Source organism: Bidens hawaiensis, unplaced genomic scaffold (genome assembly GCF_021521415.1).
Source record: "Bidens hawaiensis isolate Kalapana, Puna unplaced genomic scaffold, B.hawaiensis_p1.1 tig00004685_1, whole genome shotgun sequence".
NCBI lineage: Eukaryota > Viridiplantae > Streptophyta > Magnoliopsida > Asterales > Asteraceae > Bidens > Bidens hawaiensis.
The window spans coordinates 139,391-158,208 of NW_027491287.1; the positions used below are offsets into that span (position 1 = coordinate 139,391).

At 34.7% G+C, this 18,818-nt stretch overlaps 2 protein-coding genes and 1 pseudogene across 2 annotated transcripts; all 3 read left to right on the plus strand.

Annotated features, from left to right (window-relative positions):
• Nucleotides 1–4,355: 4,355 nt before the first annotated feature.
• Nucleotides 4,356–5,262, plus strand: LOC143627530 (21 kDa protein pseudogene; annotated as a pseudogene).
• A 3,827-nt stretch (nt 5,263–9,089) lies between these two features.
• LOC143627531 (protein PLANT CADMIUM RESISTANCE 3-like) lies at nt 9,090–13,536 on the plus strand. Its single transcript, XM_077097320.1, has 4 exons — nt 9,090–9,344; nt 9,448–9,519; nt 13,065–13,277; nt 13,380–13,536. The coding sequence occupies exons 1-4, from the start codon at nt 9,179–9,181 to the stop codon at nt 13,454–13,456; spliced, it is 528 nt and encodes a 175-aa protein (XP_076953435.1). The 5' UTR covers nt 9,090–9,178; the 3' UTR covers nt 13,457–13,536.
• Nucleotides 13,537–14,365: 829 nt separating this feature from the next.
• Nucleotides 14,366–15,877, plus strand: LOC143627532 (protein PLANT CADMIUM RESISTANCE 7-like). The gene is made up of 4 exons (XM_077097321.1): nt 14,366–14,590; nt 15,174–15,245; nt 15,414–15,626; nt 15,735–15,877. The coding sequence occupies exons 1-4, from the start codon at nt 14,422–14,424 to the stop codon at nt 15,809–15,811; spliced, it is 531 nt and encodes a 176-aa protein (XP_076953436.1). The 5' UTR covers nt 14,366–14,421; the 3' UTR covers nt 15,812–15,877.
• The last annotated feature ends 2,941 nt before the right edge of the window (nt 15,878–18,818 follow it).

The window sequence follows — 18,818 nt, forward strand, 5'->3', positions numbered from 1 at the left end:
TTCATTCAGTTCTTATTGGTTCAGATAATCTTACTCATTTAGACCTCTTACCCATTCAATACTTACTCATTCAGACCTCTTCCAAACAGCCCCTAACTATCTTGCATTGCAGCCGACTTCGTTATTTCTTCACTCCACTAACGGCCGTCAGTGTAGAAAGAATCCACACCATCCACTTTAATTCTTTTAATGTTAAAAAATATAGGATGTTTTTTCAGTTATAAAGGTTTAAGCTAAAAGAATACTTGTCATTTTGTGTTAGGTTGTTATCATAAGCTTATTATAATGTATGTATGTTTGTGTGGAATGAATTTTTGATATATATTTATAATAATATTTTATTGTGTATTAGAATATTTTAAAAAGGAAAAATTCCCAAAATAAATGTTTATGAAAACGTTTTTCAGGTTTTAGGTGTCATTTGTAATAAATTCCCAAAATAGGCATTATAATCTAGTCGTGACGAGTAGTTTGTATAACCAGTTAAAACTTGACATGCGTCTTTAAACTAACCGTAACGAGCATATTTACTAACCATTTACTCGTCACGACTTAATAAGTTTTATGTCTTGTAATCAACGCCCACGAATAATTCATAAGTTCTTTAGTCGCGACGAGTAGATAGTAAGGTTAAACTAGTCGCGGCGAGTTAAGTACTAATAAACTACTCTTGTAGGGAATGTAAACCAGGTAAACTAGTTGTTGCGACTAAGGGACTTATAAATTACCCGTGGACGTTGATTACGAGGCATGAAACTTATTTATTCGTGACGAGTAAATGATTAGTGAATCTGCTCGTTACGGTTAGTTTAAGGGCACGTGCCAAGTTTTAACTGGTTCTACAAACTATTCGTGTGTAATCATAAACTATTCATCACGACTAGTTTATAATAACTAGTATCGGAATTTCTTGCAAATGACACCTAAAAACCTGAAATCATAAATGCTTGTTTTGAAAATTTTTCTCTTTTAAAAATGTACTACAAGAATATACAAATGGTAGGACACTCACTTTATAAGTGAGAGGTAGGGGATTCAAACCTCACTATCACAAATTTATATGGGAGATATGAGAGAGCCGGGGTTTGAGTCCTGATCTCACCCGGTTTTACCGGCTCCTCGCTGTTGTGCCATTTGGCGGGCGTGGGGTCGGGTTTTATCCGGTGAATCCCTCAATAGGTGGACCGCTAGGGGCTTTGTCCGTTCGGACTAGTGGCCGGCTCGGGCTACCTTTAGCCAATGAAACCGCGTACGAAGTACCCGACGTTACTTAGTTGGTTGTTAAAAAAAGGGTTATTTATGTAATATGATGACCATATAACCCAATTGTGATATACCCTAAATTTTACAACAATGCAATCTAAAAAAAATATTCTCCTATAATATATGAACAATTCATCGTATACTACATATATATAGTTTACCAACAACCTAGAGAAAACAGCTGGAAATAGAGGCGTGTATGGGTTGGTTTTGGACCAAATCTATAACCATAACCGAATAATGGATAACCATAACCGATCTGTTATGGCGGTTTCGGTTAATCGATTTTCAAAGTTACAGCGAGTTGGTTATGGGTCGGTTAACTGTAACCAAGACAATGTAATTGGACCTAAAAGTTTTGTACCAAATATTAAAAAACACAACATGACATAATCCAACAAAATATATTATTAAAAAAACGACTTTTATAATCCAACAATGACATTCAAATTATTTCGATTACAAATGGTGAACAGAGAATAACAAAATGGTATAATCCGACAATATGTTTGGTGAAAGTTAATCCCAAACATATTGTTGGTTAAATAAATGGTCGGTTCGGTTATGGCGGGTTTGGAAACCAAAACTGACCCGCATTTGACGGTTTTCAAAAATTCATTAAACCGACCCACCGATTACGTCGGTTATCGGTTAAAATCAATTCGATTAATTATGACCGTTAAGTTGTTCACCCTAGTGGAACGACTGAAACGTATATTGATCGGAAATCTTATCCTTAGAATTTGTTGGATTATTGAAGAGCAATTTAAAGGTTTTTTTTTTCTTTTGACATTCTTAGTGTATTAGTTGGAGATTTGTTGGTAATTACTAATGAATTAACAAAAACTATTAAAAACTATATTTCTATTTTATTATTTTAATACGTATGTTGGTGAATGGTTATCCTAAGTACATTCTCATGTCATGAAATTAATTCTTGAAAGTGGAATAATTTGTTATCATGTAATGAATAACGTTGACAAAAATCTAATCTAGTGGAATATATATACCATCGTATTCATTTAGAAAATTAAAACAAAGTTGGTTTCGATTTACAATATGCGTGCATCCATACCTCTTTATCAATAAGTGGCATAATATGACAAAAATTGATAATGGATTATAATATCCGTTGAACTTTTGGTCAAATAACAGGAAAGTAATGGTTAAAAGTTAAAATTTAAGATCTTATTGTTTCACGTTTAAAACCCTGACATAATGAAGTTTTCCTACGGTGGTGAGTTTTCTCCTTGATAGTGCACTTGTGTGAGACAGATCTGAAACATCAAAATCAGTATAGACGATTGATACCCCGTCTCAAAAAGATTCACTCGAATATACAAGGATAGTTCCAGACACTGTTAAAAGAAAAGGATTAATAGAGCATAATACACGTATGCAACGACCAACTAGACAATTAGACATTCCAACCTAACTTTTTGGGCATGAAATAATCGAATGTTCCCACTTTCTTTTTAGATTAAACTAAGAAATTCTTTTTGTGTGCAAGCATGATCCTTTTTTTTAATGGTTGGTTGAACAATTTAAAAAATAAACTGCCATCAAGACGGTAGAAGGTATAATTACATCTATAAATATTATAACTTTTAGACATCCTAAATTATTAAAATTACAATAATGATTCCATGTTAAAACTGTGATGTTAGCCCAATAAATAGAATGTTAGATATATGTCAAGTTAAAAGTTCTTGTCAGAGTCTAATTTCAAGTAAATACTTCAAGCAAATTGGAAGCCACCTAACCTTTTAAATCACTGTAAATATCATTTTTACTAAAATTGTTTTAGATAGGAATGACAATATTGATAAAGTGACTTATTTTTTATATTAAAAATATGTTAATATTAGTTTTGTTATTATCTATTTATTTAGCTTTATTTTTATTTTTATTTGTTGTCTGATTTTTTTTATGATTTGTGAAGTGATTTATCGAACCGTTGCGAATTAAGCGCAGGTTATTACATGCTTGTTAAAATATTATTGGTCTTAATACAACCAAACTAACTATAGAATATGTTTTTGAAGCAAGAATTGCTTGGATGTGCATGTACGCCAAATTAGTCACTAACATAACCAAACAATGCTTAATCATTACCATCACTTAGCTCGTATCTTGCTTCTTCATCTTGGTTGTATATTTGTGAAGTACAATTATTTTCTGATTAATTATTCATAAGTTACAAACTAAATAATTATTACACACACACGTATATATATTACATAGTAATACTGGTGCGTTAATTTTCGTCTAAAACATTTATTTGTGTGTTTATGTATTTATTTTGATTGTGAATAAGTCATCTTTGTCTTAGTAGAAGTATTTCAGTGACATGTTTCGGTCCTCTTCCAATTACTTAGAAAAAGCGAGCTACCGATTAAATTTCATCGTGTTTTCGCTTTAGCGTGTGGGTTGGTACCACTATTCACGTTATTTTTATATTAAGCACGTTTAGTATCAAGTTAAAGTTAATGTAGACATCATTACTTGATATAATTTCAGGTTTTGTACAACCTAATTATTGGTTTCTTGTACCATTAGAGATCTACAGCAATAGATAATCCTTTCTTTTGTTTCTTAATGTGAAAAGACCTTTGTTTTATGTAGCGTGTGACAATGAATATGCCTTTTTCGGTATAATTAATCAACAAATTAAACATCTTAATGATTGTATATTTTTTGAACGGTCAACAACAGAAATTGTTTAAATACTACATACGGGGTAATCCAATGACTTAAAAACAAAAACGGTAATAAAACTAAAGTAAATAAAGTACTAACTATAATCGCTATCATTTTTAGGTAAATAAGACTTTAATAATCTAAACTATAACCCAATGTTTACTAACAATTCATACTTATAATTAAATCAATAACACTCTTAAATTTCGTTTCCGTTACAAAGGGTAGTCCCACACACATAACCGCCATAAATTTACACTTGATTTTATCTTCATTACACTCACAAAAATTGTACATTTTTCATTTCAATTATACTCATCTAAGTAGGTGAAACCGAGTGAAAATTAAGTGTAAATTCATATCAGTGTCAGTAATAAAGTTATCATCATATCATCCATTTAAATAACGATCAACGACTTAGTTTCTTGAATACCGACTCGTAAACATGCCCCCAACGACCAACAATACTAAAAAAACATGATTAATCGAAAACTATATTACTCATCACAAAATTGTCAAATCAAAATAGCTGATTGCTAAAGAAGTTACACATCCCACTAAAGGGCAAAACAGTAATTTCATACCAAAGACAAAGATCTACTTAAACCCTACAACATGTTACAACATTGTTAAGAACAAACAACCCAACAATAATATGGAACTCCAAATGTCCATCATTTTCTTCATCTTAACAATAATAATAATAATCTCCACCTCCGGCCACCCTTCTCCGCCCACACCAAACCAACCCGATTACATCCGAACAACGTGCGAGGCGACTCGTTACCCCGAAACATGTTTGAACTCTCTTTCTAAATACTCAAAAACCATCAAACACGACCCTAGTCGCCTTGCCACCATGGCAATCCACGTAGCCTTAATCAATGCCACCCGAATGTAAAGTTACGTGTCCAAGATGTCCCGCCACGGGGCTTCGGATAACATGACGGAATCCATGGCAATTCGGGATTGTTTGTCCGTGTTTGGAGATGCTGTGGATGAGATTAGCAAGTCGAAGAATGAAATGAAGCGGTTGGGTTGGACCGGTGAGTCTATTAGGTTCCAGCTCAGCAACGTGCAGACGTGGATGAGTGCGGCTTTGACGAATGAGGACACGTGTATTGATGGGTTTGATGAGGTGGATGGGGATGTGAAGGCGGAGGTTTGTGGTCGTGTGGCGGGGGTTAAGGAAGTGACGAGTAACGCGTTGGCGTTGGTTAATAGTTATGCGGATACTATACGGGCTTAGTATTTATTAGCTAGGGCCGTAGAAAAAATAGGCCCTTAAAATATAATTTTTAAAAAGTACAAAGATAATTAAAAATTTTGGGCCCGGAAAAAGCGGGCCCCGGTTTGTTGATGGTCAAAAGGAACGTTAGATTTCTGCTAGTGTGTGATTAGTTGAGTGAATATATTTGGGTGTCTAATATCTATGTTGATGATAGTTTGACGTTTTGTTATTTTGTATGTACATGATCAATATATCATCATGGATATAAATCGTTTGTTAATGTAATATTGAAGTTAAATAAGTTGATCGATCTCGTGCTTAAATTCTTTGAAGTTAAATAAGTTGAGCTCAAGAATGATATATTAACACCCTAAAATCGCACACACATGGATTCGGATACATAAACACAAACTTCGTAACTAATAACGATACTATGATTCACACATAGAAATACAAATTATTTTAGATTTAGGGTGCGATTGGGTTTGGGTATGATCGGGTATTGAACCCCAGCATATATTAATACCTCGTTTTTAATACATATATTGAAAATTCACGAATGCCATGTTGCCCAAGCACAGATTGTGAGCTTTCACCTTAGGCTAACCATTACTGCACAAATAGTTAAGAAACATTAAAATAAGTGCAAGGCAATCTTAAAGCCCATTCACTTCCGTTTAGCCACTGTTGTAGCCAAATTATGACACATGTCGTAATAAGGTTTTGCCAACTCAGTTTTGCATGTTATTCAGTGTCGGCCCTTTGATATCTAATGGTGCCCGAGAGAATTAATAATGCGTCAAAATGTGACTGGTCATGGACTCATGTCTATTATGGTAAACAAAATTTTTCATAGCCTATTTTGAAAAAAAAATGTTGGCCAACATATGTATTTTGGTAATTATCCCTAGAACGATAGGGAAATAAAGGTTTATTGCATTTCTTTTAATATCCGTATTTTATGATCGAAAGAAAGTTAGATGATTCGAGTTTTTGTTTTTGTTTTGATATATGTTCTTTCATATATGAATTATTTTCGAAAGATTTATATGTTTTAAATATGTATTGTTTGTAAATTTTATGTAAGATTATAATGGGCTTGAAGTCCATTGTTGAAAGCTTTATAATTATGTATATAAAATTGGTTCATGCAATTCAAAATGATACAATCAATCCACTTGCAGTAGAGCCCGGTGCTATGGCCCAATATACATATGAGTTACAAAATAAATCGGCACAAGACTGATGCACATGCCTACCCATGTAACACGTAAGTAACCCGAGATCCACCTACAATTTATAGGAAATTTCTTATTATCTTCGTAATTTTTTTCCATCGTTATATCTATGCGAAAATTCCTTATCGCTCCCTGTAAAAAAATTTAATACTACCCGACCAAAAAATTCATTATATAGCGATAGCCCAACTCTAAAAATTTCCGCTCCATGGAAAAAAAATTAGGCACACCACTGCTCAAAGGAGTGTGGAAACACACAAGGAAATTCTGAATTAAATTAGGGGTGAGCAATAACCAAATCGTTAACCGAAACCGAACCAAAAACTGACGAAACCGAACTGAAAACTGCCACACCAAACTCTTGCAATTTTATTTATTTATTTTTTATATATTCAAGCCTTTTTATCTCCATTTCATATATTTTATGTATTAGTACTTTAATATTATTTATATCTCAATTTTATATACTAATATCTCAATTTCATATATTTATACATTCATTTCATGTATTTAACCATATATTTCATGTATTATTAAGCAAAAGTTTAGCCTAAGTTTGATACTGGTTATTGACCGAAATTAACCGAACCGAACCATGCACACCCCAAATGAAAATGGTAAAGAGATGTAACTTCAGTTCCTTCAGAAATGGTAAGATCTTTGGCACAAGAAAGGGGTTGATCCGTATCATGTTAACTTGGTTCTGCTAACTTTTTTATTCTAGTAATACCGGGCTCTCCTAAGCAGAGCCGGAACTCAACAATCGGGGTCCAATATAGGGTTATCGTCTTACGACCACATGTTTAGACCACCCGTAGTTGCATGTTATGGGCGGCTTTATGGGCTAAAACGCCGGGAGCACACTTCCCCCCCCCCCCCCCCCCCCCGGCGGCGTTATGGCTTATTTTTTTTTGGGCATTTTGGACATAACGTAGGTGGAAGGCAAAAAAATATAATAAAATAACAAAGTTATGGCTTTATGGAGGCTTTGTGACTACACCATATTTTTGTATAAGACCCTAACTCTGACTGGACGCAACGTGTCGAATAATACCTGCGAGTGAGGCTTTATGACTACATATGGTCTTAATGTCTAACGTAACATATGTGGTTTATATAGCCTTTCATAAAAGAAAACTATATAGTCGCTTGTGGTTTATATAATTGATAAAAAATGAGAAAAATAACTATCAAACTAAATGGACCCAATATTGAATTTTCATTTCTGACCCAATGTGGTTTATACGCTGGGTTGAAATTTCCAAGCACATTCGTTCACACCTAGGCAGTTAATGCGGAAAAATATCGGATATCGGTCAAGGTGTGCGAAGGTAGGCTCAAGCTAAGATTCTGCTCGTGAGCGTAATGGTATAAGCCTGCCTGACTGTGAGACCGACTGGTCGAACAGAGACGAAAGTCGGCCATATACTTGCCGAACCTTGTTATTTAAAATCTAATAACACACTTATCCTATTCTCGCTCAGCCTATATTGTCGCATAATTGGCCAAGAATGTGTGTACTATCCATGGAGTGGAGTGCTCATCCGACATGGCATGAATCACCGAACCTGCACTCAGGAATAGTAATGCTTTGAAAAAGGCGTGATTAAAAAGGCGTGATATTTCTTTTTCATCAATCAGTAGCTGGTTTTGGAGCAGCAGGAAGAGAGAGATAAATCCTAAGGTCGCAGCTGCCTTCTTGGATGGGTTTTATCTCTTCACTGAAACACTACGATAGTTCAGCTAAGAACTCTGGATCCATATATGAGATATCGGTTATCGCAGTGAGATATCGGTAATTTTAATATCATGTAAAATTCATATATATACCAATTTAACACTAATATTCAGTATAGTCTCAAACCATTAACAAATTAACCTTTTACAGGTTGCAAAAACACTAACAATCGTAGCAAGTAATAATTGATTAAGACTTAAAACACTAACATTGAATACTAAAAGTTGATAATTGAGACTTAAAACATTGATATCGGTGATATATCGGTCAAATATTAGTCCAATATCGGTCAATATCGTTGATATTATCGGTACTGATATTCCGAACCGATATTCTGATTTATATATCGCCAAGGGACCGATAACCGATATATCACTGATATATCGGTGATATACCGGCGATATCAACTACCTAGATTCACAGAAGCAAGGGTGTGAAAGAAGCAGGAAAAATCAAAACATCCAAACTGAAAAAATCAAAACGAAATAAAAACCGACGGTTTAGTTTTATGTTTTTTAAAAACCGAACAACGGTATGGTTTTGGTTTTGCATGTAATAAAAACCGAGAAAACCGAACCGAATTTCTATAAGTATTTTTTTTATTTTTTATTATAAGTAATTTATAAGAATTTAATAAATATATAACTCAAATAACCAAATGTATAATAGTCTATTAGTTAACAATTAACAAAATTATTTATACCTAAATTCATTATTTTCGGCATGCTTTCTTTTCGCCCTAAATATTTCAAGCTCAAATGGCCAAAACCAAAAAAACCGAAACCGTACCAAAACCAAAAGTCCGTAATCGAATAAACCAAAAATGAAAGGTTATAAAATTCCAAAATCTGAAGTTTTGGTTTTCGGTTTGGTTGAAATTTCCTAACACATCCACAGAAGTCCCACTTGTTTATAATATGAACTTTACACATACAATTCATTTTGGAATCAAATATCTCATCTTTGAAAGTTAGCCACCACCAAAAATACCACAGCTTATTCTTTATCATGTATCCCCCAAACCAACCGCCATCGGCACCTCCACAAGCATACAACCAACCACCACTGCAGCCTCAGTATGTCGCGGGTTTCCCAGCTCACTATGCGGCTCCTCCTTTAGCCAAAGCAAGATGGTCCAGCAGTCTTTGTTCATGCTGCTCCGATGTTCCAAACTGTAAGCTAGTCTCACTTTTTAATTTCTTGAATTCTATCGGTCTTGTGGTACGAATAATATTAAGCCGGTTGTTTATGATATATATTGTGTTTGTGAACCACAGGTTGCTTAACATGTTGGTGTCCGTGTATAACTTTCGGACAAATAGCTGAGATTGTGGACAAAGGAAATACTTGTAAGTTGATTATATATGTCATGCTTCAAATCTTCAATTTCACTTACTCATGTAATTAGATATATATGAATGTGTTTAGGAAAATAAACGTTTACAAAACAAAGGGTTACTAACATGCAAAGGTATAAAGGATAAAATATAAGTTGCGTAATCATTTTTATAGTTATATATATATACACACACGTTGTTTGATTACTATATGTAACTAGTTATATATGTTTCCTTAACCTTATACGTAATTTGTTATATGTTTGTAATTAATTTAACTTCTTGCATAATTATTGCCCGGAAGATCTTCGTGTGCGTTAGACGATAATCCCCCTTTGTATGTTAACTCACCCTAAATGTGTGTGTGATTTTTTTTATTATAAAAGAGATATATGATATTTAGAACTCATTTTGAAGAGTACACAAGTCGAACTCAAACTTGTAAAGATAGTCACAAGTCAAACTCAAGTTTTAAAAATAGAACTTAAACTGCGTCAAATTCAAGCTCTCTTAAGTTAGACGAATTAGACTCTAACTATTGATGTCATTTACATATTTAAACATTAAGGCTTGACTAAGTAAATTAAACAACATATCTTTAGCTTTTTTTTTTTCGGAACGCTAAACTCACACATCTTTTCATCGAACTACTTTTAAATTTACACCTTTTGTTAACCATAGAAGTTAAACCCTCGCCAATCTGAAGAGACACATTTCTCCAACACCTTGTTACCACCATGGCCCTTTGATTCAACTGATTTGAATAGTTGCATGATAAAACATATTGGGATGGTCCTATTTTATGGTTTGATTTTTTATATTTAAGAACTTTTCGTGGGTGACAATTGATACGACATAAATACGAAAAACTGTTGTGAATGGTTAGATATTTTAATATTTGAGTGGAGATAGATTTTCAAATTTTGTCCTTTAAACATATGCAATTTATGATTATGAATCATGTCATTTAAATAGTTTATTTGCAGACGATGTGCTTTACATGGCATGTTTGTTTGATCTTCATCCTTTTGACTAACCGACATCCAAACCCCGTTAAGTCTTGGAATGTGAGGGCATTTAAGTCTTTTTGCGTGTACTATTTAAGTATGTTTGGATTTAATTGAGTTTTTTATGATAGTTAGTGTAAATGACAAAAAGAAATTGTATTTTGTCATATAAAGGATACCGCCTGCAAATAAACTTTTTAAATAACTTGATTCATAAATTGCATTATATTTAAAAAACAAAATTCGTAATTCTGTCTATAGTATAATTGGAAAAATACTTGTTTGAGTTTATTATGATCTTCGGTATTAGAACCTCATTAGCTCTTAGAACGAAGCGCTTAAACAATGAGGAATTTAAGGGGGCAACGTCCTCTTGGCCAAGGTCAGGGGCAGCATCCTTGAAGTAGAGTCCAAGGAGTCACAAATTTAAGGGGCAGAGCCTGGAATTTGGCATGTGAAATTCATTATAAAAATTGGGCAAAAATTTGAAGTAATCTTAATTTCATATTGATAATTATTTAAGGTAGTTTATGCTCTAACCCTGCATATACGGATGCTGAAGGTAGATTTGAAAGTGTCTTTAACGACTCTTAGATTATCCAAGCGTTATGAAGTACGAATCTCTTAGAGCATTTACATTGGAACCTATATGAAACATCATCTTCTTGTTAAATTATAGAGATAGAGACGAATACTTCCATGTAAATGCTTTTACATGAACACCATATGAAACATCATCTTCTTGCCTGATAGGTATTGAAACTAAATCGAAGCTCAAAATGAACAACAATTGTGGAATTGAAATATTATTACGGAGAAGATGATGATTACAAGGATCTACAAGATAACTAACCACCTAAGTGGTTCCAGGGCTATGCCCTTCTCAATGCATAAGCATGAGCCAACAAACTAACCAATTCTATTCCTTCCCCTCCACTAGAGACTAATGCCATATTTACAGAACTACTAATTACACTAACCCCCCTCTATTAATAGACAATGACAATTATAGTAGACGTAGGATATGATTCCTATCAATACTCCCCCCTTCGAAAAAGTCTTATCCCCAAGACTTTGATCAGAAACGGGACCCGGAATCCCGATTCGTCTTCTGGTGGCCGCGGCTGCCCATGCTTGACCCAGAGATGCCACGTAACTGAAAACCTCAAACACGGTCTGTTGAGAGGACAATGATACAGTGTAGCTTTTCCCCTATCAAATGGAGTGAACACCAAATTCAGATCCGTTCCAACATGAAAGTTGTGAGGCGAGCATTTCAGCGAGTCCAAATCCAAACAATCCAGTTCCAGAGCTAGTGTCAATGTCACATCGTGGCCCACCACCATTCCTGAGTCCAAATTCTTGGGTGTATCATCCAACATAGCCCCATCAACCCTTACCGGCTTCAAATTTGCAAGGCTGTTTGAGTTTTCGGAGGATCGCGAACATGATACTTTTGCCACCAATTCTCTTTTCTTCTTCTCTAAAGTGTGGATATCAAAATTCAGATTGGCCTGCTGAATCCTTTCTTGCGGATCGAAACCAGTGAACTAAGGCAATTGCACCTTGTTCATAGCCTCAGGCAAACCCACAGGAGGAGCAACCGGACCAGATCCCTTCCCCGAACCAGAAAAACCTTCATCAGAAAGCCCCGAGCCCAACGAACGTGTGTCGTGGCGATGCTCCTGTGAATTCATCCAACTCAAAACCGCCTTACGGAATTCGATCGATTCCAGACGATCTGCTTCCAAAACCTTCAACGTTGCCTTAATTTCGGTAACATCCGATTGTAATTGTAAAATTTGTTGCTCATGTAGATCTAAACGAGATGATTGATTCACCATGATTTGAATCTGAAATTGAAGGAGTGAAATAGGATATGAGATTGAATCTGAAATCAGATCTGAGTTTGAATCTGAAATCGGATCTGAGAATGAATCTGAAATCGGATCTGAAATTGAATCGGAATCGGAATCGGATCTAGATCTGAATAAAAACTCAGATCTGGAATTTGATGATTGAAAGGAGAGTAGAGGTGAGGCAGGTCGAACCAATGATAGGTATTGAAACTAAATCGAAGCTCAAAATGAACAACAATGGTGGGATTGAAATATTATTACGGAGAAGATGATGATCACAAGGATCTACAAGATAACTAACCACCTAAGTAGTTCCAGGGCTATGCCATAGCCCTTCTCAATGCATAAGCATGAGCCAACAAACTAACCAATTCTATTCCTTCACCTCCACTAGAGACTAATGCCATATTTATAGAACTACTAATTACACTAACCCCCTCTATTAATAGACAATGACAATTATAGTAGACGTAGGATATGATTCCTATCATTGCCCATGGACTTTGCAGTCGATTGAAATACACAACTTTTGTGTGTTCATGCTTGGTTAATTGTTTACATTCACACAAATATTACACCGGCTTTCGATAAACCATAAACCAATAATTACGTTTATTAGTAAAATTTCCTGTTAGATGTTCAGATAATCATATGCATAGTAATTATATGCACTAATGTTGAATACATGCAGCTTGTGGAGTACATGGGATAATCTATGCATTAATAGAAGCTCTCACATGTTGCGGATGCATGTATTCTTGTGTGTACCGAACTAAAATGAGGAGTCAATACGGATTGCAAGAATCACCTTGTAACGATTGCCTTCTTCATCTTTTATGTGAACCATGTGCATTGTGTCAAGAGTATCGCGAGCTCAAGCATCAGGGCTTTGACATATCGATGGGTAAAGACACTTGCTCTCGCTCGCACCCATATATCTAAATGTTTGCATTTTTTCCGACAACATATATGATTTTTAAGTTTTAACGTTTACAAATAATTACAGGTTGGCAAGGTAACATAGATAGGCAAAGTTATGGAGTGCAAATGCCGCCAATGGCCCCAGTGGGAATGTACCGTTAAGTATGTATTAAGATTAATTAAATGTTATCATAAGTTTGTTATTGTAAGTTCTTCTAAACAATACTCGTCAAAAATGTATAATGATATTGGTTTTTGTATGTATGAATTTTCGCGCAGTGAGTTTTGTTACGATTTGCAAATTTCTTTTTTCTGAACTTGCTTCTCTTAACCGAACTATATTGAGAACTATTACGTTAGTTATTGTTAGCTATAAAAATGAGCTTGTTGCAAGTTATACAAGTGGCTGAACAAGAACTTTATCCGGGAGTCGTTGTAAGGTTCTTTACCGGTTTTACTCTTTATATTGTTTTTTTCTAGAACGGTCTCATATTTTGTATATAAAAATTCAATAAATTCCTGTGACCCGAGGATTAGTGGACCATCTCGATCCCCTCTTATTACGCTGATATATAAAAGTAGTATCAAATATTTTTAACTTCTTGCTTGCATATGATTTGAATTTGTCATATGACTCGTACATTATATCTTGGCTGGGTTATCACTTTTCGCTAATCAAGCCTTGAAGCTTTATTTCGAGTGTTGGTTGGCTTCGGGCAATTTGTTGAATAATAGACTACTCGGATAAAGTGCAGAATTAAGATGTATTAAACTAAAGGTATTGGTATTGAGCAAAACATACATTTTTTTGTTTAGATAATTTCATTTTTATAGCTTAATTTATGTTGCATGTGGTTTATATATAACAAGCTGTAATTAATCAAATGAGAAAAATAAAATTATTAAACAAACAATTAATTTATATCAACCCAATTTTTAATTTATTTTTTTCTGACCCTGACCTTTCCTTAATATATACGTTGGGTTGAAACTTCCAAGTAGATGCACAGAAACTTAAGTTAATTTATTTGTTCATTAAATATCGTTTAAATTGTTTTGGAGTCATATATATCATTTTTCAAGGTTAATATTAGCAACCACCAAACAACTACAGTTGATTCTTTATCATGTATCCCCAAAAACAACCACCATCGGCTCCTCCACATTCATACGACCAACCGCCACCACCGCAGCCTCAGTACGCTAGCGGTGTCCCAGCTCAATATGTGCCTCCTCCTGCCTGCACTGCCAACTGGTCCAGCAGCCTTTGTGCGTGCTGCTCAGACGTCCCGAATTGTAAGTCTCAACTTTCGGATCATAACTCATCACTTTAAGAGTCTTCTATTGGAATTGTGTGAATTTGCGACTTTTAGAAATTGTATTAAAAAATGTGTGTTATCATCAGTGGCGAATCCATAAATTTTCGCTATAGAGGCAGAGAAATGGGTCGGTTAATATTGATGGGTGGCCAATAATTAAACAAGATATATATGTGACCTTTTAAATTGTTCTCTTAATCTTAATAACACAATTGCTTTAAAACCTAGTTGGACCAACAATGCTTATGCTTTTGCTATGTTTAATACAAAAAAGACCTATAGTATTGTTATATTATGTAAAAGCACTAATGGTACCATGGTAACAACAAATGTTAAAGTTCATTCTCTTTCATAATTTAAATAAGATGTAACCTAAACAAACAAGTTATTTTAAATTTTAATAGTTTTAACAACCATGTTAAGACTTAATAGTTCAGCAAAAAAGTATACTTTCACTAAAGAACCGGGCAACTGGTTCGATTCTGATTTTTACCCTAAAAAAGTTGAGCCGGCCCTGAAAGATACAAGCATGTTGATTGCAATTTGTTTGTGAACTACAGGTTGCTTAACATGTTGGTGTCCATGCATCACTTTTGGACAAATAGCCGAGATTATCGACAAAGGAAACACTTGTAAGTTCATTATCCATGCTCTTTAACATGTTCTTGCTCGTTTAGTTCTTTACAAATGTTTGTAGATCTCATTTCAAAATTCCGAAAACCACAAAATTTGGTTTGTAATTTTTTTATGGCATCATGACAAACATGCTAGCTAATGATATGCACTAATGTTTAATATAGCTTGTGGAGCGCATGGGGGACTCTATGGATTAATAGAAGCTCTCACATGTTGCGGATGCATATATTCTTGCACATATCGGACTAAAATGAGGAGCCAGTTTGGATTGCGTGAAAGTCCTTGTAACGATTGCCTTGTTCATTTTTTTTGTGAACGATGTGCCTTGTGTCAAGAGTATCGGGAGCTCAAACGTCGCGGGTTTGATATATCAATTGGTAAAGACACTTGCCCTACGTACATAATAATATGCTTTATACTTAATATAATCATCCTATTTTTTTTCACAATTTGAATATGATCTTAATGTTTACAAATAATTATAGGGTGGCAAGGTAATATAGAGAGGCAAAATTATGGTGTACAAATGCCACCAGTGGCCCCAGGGGGGATGTACCGTTAGGTAACGATACATTTTTTTTAAACGCTGTTGTATTCAGGCTCAGTGGCACGCCTCATCATATTCCAAAGTAACGACACATCTTGTATTAATGTATTGAGAGTGATGATGTATTATTTGAAATTTGTTTGTATTAACGGTCGTAATTAAAATTGTATGAGATTGCCTTTTGGAGTGTGAAGTCTTATCAAATATTAATCTATTTATATTTTGTTGTATTCGTGAGGGTTAAATTGACTCTGGACTGTAGTAACAAAAGTGGACCCGGTGGCCATGTGTTGACAGGAGACATTCAACGATATGATTCATCAAGTACAATTTATTATTGTTAGATAAACATAAGCATGTGATAGCAGCTGGAAATGCTATATAATTTACTATGTATGATACTTAATTAGAGCATTAATCTAATGTCACGTTTTTCACGAAAATGTGACCATGCTAAGAGCGGAGCACTACTGTGGAATTCGGTTAACCAACATGTTAGGATCTGAGTGAAGCCGCCCATACCCAAGACCAGGCACAACCGTGCTGGTTAGAGATTTGAGTGAAGCCGAGGATGACGTGTAGCTGAGAAAATTCGATTCATCATGACCAAGCACGACCAGACTTACACATATGGGCAGATGAGATAGAAGAGTGTTTGACGTGTTTTATGCTCATTGATGGGTTTTAATTGTTTACTGGGTAAAAACTAATCAAAATTTAATCGATTTAACAAATAAATTGGGTTATGTTTCTAATCCAATCACTAAGGGAGCATGGCGCACCCTCAGGCCTCAGGTACCCCTATCAAGGTACTTGAAACCCAACGGTACACTGCAATCAACATTGAGGGTACACAATGAAAGATGTGGATGTGTGTTGTGATACCCGTTGGAAGGTGGACTTTGCTCAACGACTATCTGGTCATTATGAATTATTAAAAATTGTTATATTATATTAAATATGTATATGACACTATAACCATTTCACTCAAGATCTCATCCTTTCTATCTTTAGATTTAGTTTCACAAAATACCATCAAGAGTGTGGACCGATGATGATGATAAGGAAACGGCATGAATGAATCTGTCTAATAATAAGATGGCCGTAAGTGGGCAATTTTGGCGGCAATTTAGCGAAATTCCAACAAAATTTAGATGTAGCAAATCACAGTGAACATCAAATCAATTTTAAGGGGAGGGGCTTGAAATTCAAGGTTACCATACTCAACAAACTCTACAACTGCGCATTTAACAGACAAACGGAGCTTGAAACAATTTTTGAGGCGTGTCACGAGTACGAAACGCACCACCACATATCAACATTGATTTAATCACTTGGCGGCGTTAGACGTTATTGCGGATTAGTTATTTTTTTAAAAGTGGTTATACTATTTTATGTCTTAATCAATTTAATATTTATTTTGTCTTTATGTTAATTTTGTTACAAATTCGCATTTTATAAATTCTAATAAAAGTTTATTAAGAAAAAAATGTTTAGGGTATATGAAAGGAGTTAGTGCATCAATTAGAATACTTCACACTACAAGAAATCCGCTATTTAGTAGCGACGCTGGACAATAGCGGCGACAGTTAATACTGTTGTTATTGTCTGGCATCACCACTATTGGCTTGATCTGTGCGCCCCATTCACAGCTGCCCAATCATGACCATTGATAAAGAGAAGATCTAATGGTTGCAATTCCTTCTCGTCTTATCCTTCTCAAACAAGCACACCGCCATCAAACATCATATCATCACCTCCACCGTCCACCATAAAATTCATATCATCACTTCAGTCGGCGACCACCGCGGTCAAGAACGTCAATAGCCAATGTTAAGAACCTCAAGATGCAAGTTCCGGCCACCTTTAGTACACTGCTATCAAGCTCCGGCCACTTGCAACTTCAACCAACATCCACAACCTCTTGTAAGTTTACGTAAAAGTTAAGTAGAAGGCTTCACATACACACTAGCAGCGAAGCTTTGATCTTTAGCGACATGGTAGTAGCGCCGACTCAATAGCGACGACCCGTCCCCACCAAGAGTGTTAGCGGCCATATTTATATTCTTGGTTGTCGCCTCCATTACCCATTTTCTTTGTCATGTCAAACAACAATCATCTCCGGTAAATCTAATAAATAACAAAAGTTATCAGAGTCTGTGAATAATATGATATAGACAAACCTTACTTCTATGTCTAATAATACACTTCTATGTCTAATAATACAGAGAGTGTTTTTAACAAAATAAGGACTTCAAAACAAAAAAACATAATAGTATAAAATAATAATATATTTGAATAGTTCAAAATGGTTAAAAATGCACAACCTTTCACTCTTTCGGATGTTGTAAATTGTAATCATTGTGGGTCCAATACTCGGATTCACACACTAAAATCAAAGAAAAATGAAGTCTTCCAAAAGTCTTTGGTCTTCCATCCAATCAGAATCAACTCCCTTTTACTTTCTGGAAACAAATCCCTCCAAAGGCATTTTTTTTTAATTTTTTTTTTCCTTTTGGAGTTATTAATACGCTAAGACCAATTAAGGTGACGGGTTCCAAACAATAAAAGATGAGGCCATTGTTTTAATTTGTTCTTCTTTTTTTTTAATTACTAACATATATATTTAATAATTTTTAATAATTTAAACTACTAATGTCATAACTTGGCCATGTTGGAACATGCATTCAATAAATTATTGGTACGGCTATGCATTCCACGATTGATCCTTGTGTGAATGAATTATGATCCATCAGTTGTGTACTAATTAAATGTGTTTAAGCCATATGCATCGTTTTATATTTAAGGTAACAGATTATTTTACCTCATTAACAAACTTATTGGTCACATTCCTTCAACTAATCTTCTTTGAATATTATTCCAAGCTTCCTTTCAATACAATTTCAAAGCAATTTGTCATTAATTTATGTCCATTGATGATGTCTCCCCAACCTTCAAGAAATTTTCATAATTTAAAACATATATGGATGTCTTTAATTGGACCATCGAAAATGATGGCTCA

Coding starts and splice junctions, on each gene's coding strand:
- LOC143627531 (XM_077097320.1), top strand. CDS start 9,179: ATGTATCCCCCAAACCAACCGCCATCGGCACCTCCACAAGCATACAAC. Junction 9,520..13,064: donor TGTGGACAAAGGAAATACTT/GTAAGTTGATTA, acceptor GAATACATGCAG/CTTGTGGAGTACATGGGATA. Junction 13,278..13,379: donor GGGCTTTGACATATCGATGG/GTAAAGACACTT, acceptor AAATAATTACAG/GTTGGCAAGGTAACATAGAT.
- LOC143627532 (XM_077097321.1), top strand. CDS start 14,422: ATGTATCCCCAAAAACAACCACCATCGGCTCCTCCACATTCATACGAC. Junction 14,591..15,173: donor CTGCTCAGACGTCCCGAATT/GTAAGTCTCAAC, acceptor TGTGAACTACAG/GTTGCTTAACATGTTGGTGT. Junction 15,627..15,734: donor CGGGTTTGATATATCAATTG/GTAAAGACACTT, acceptor AAATAATTATAG/GGTGGCAAGGTAATATAGAG.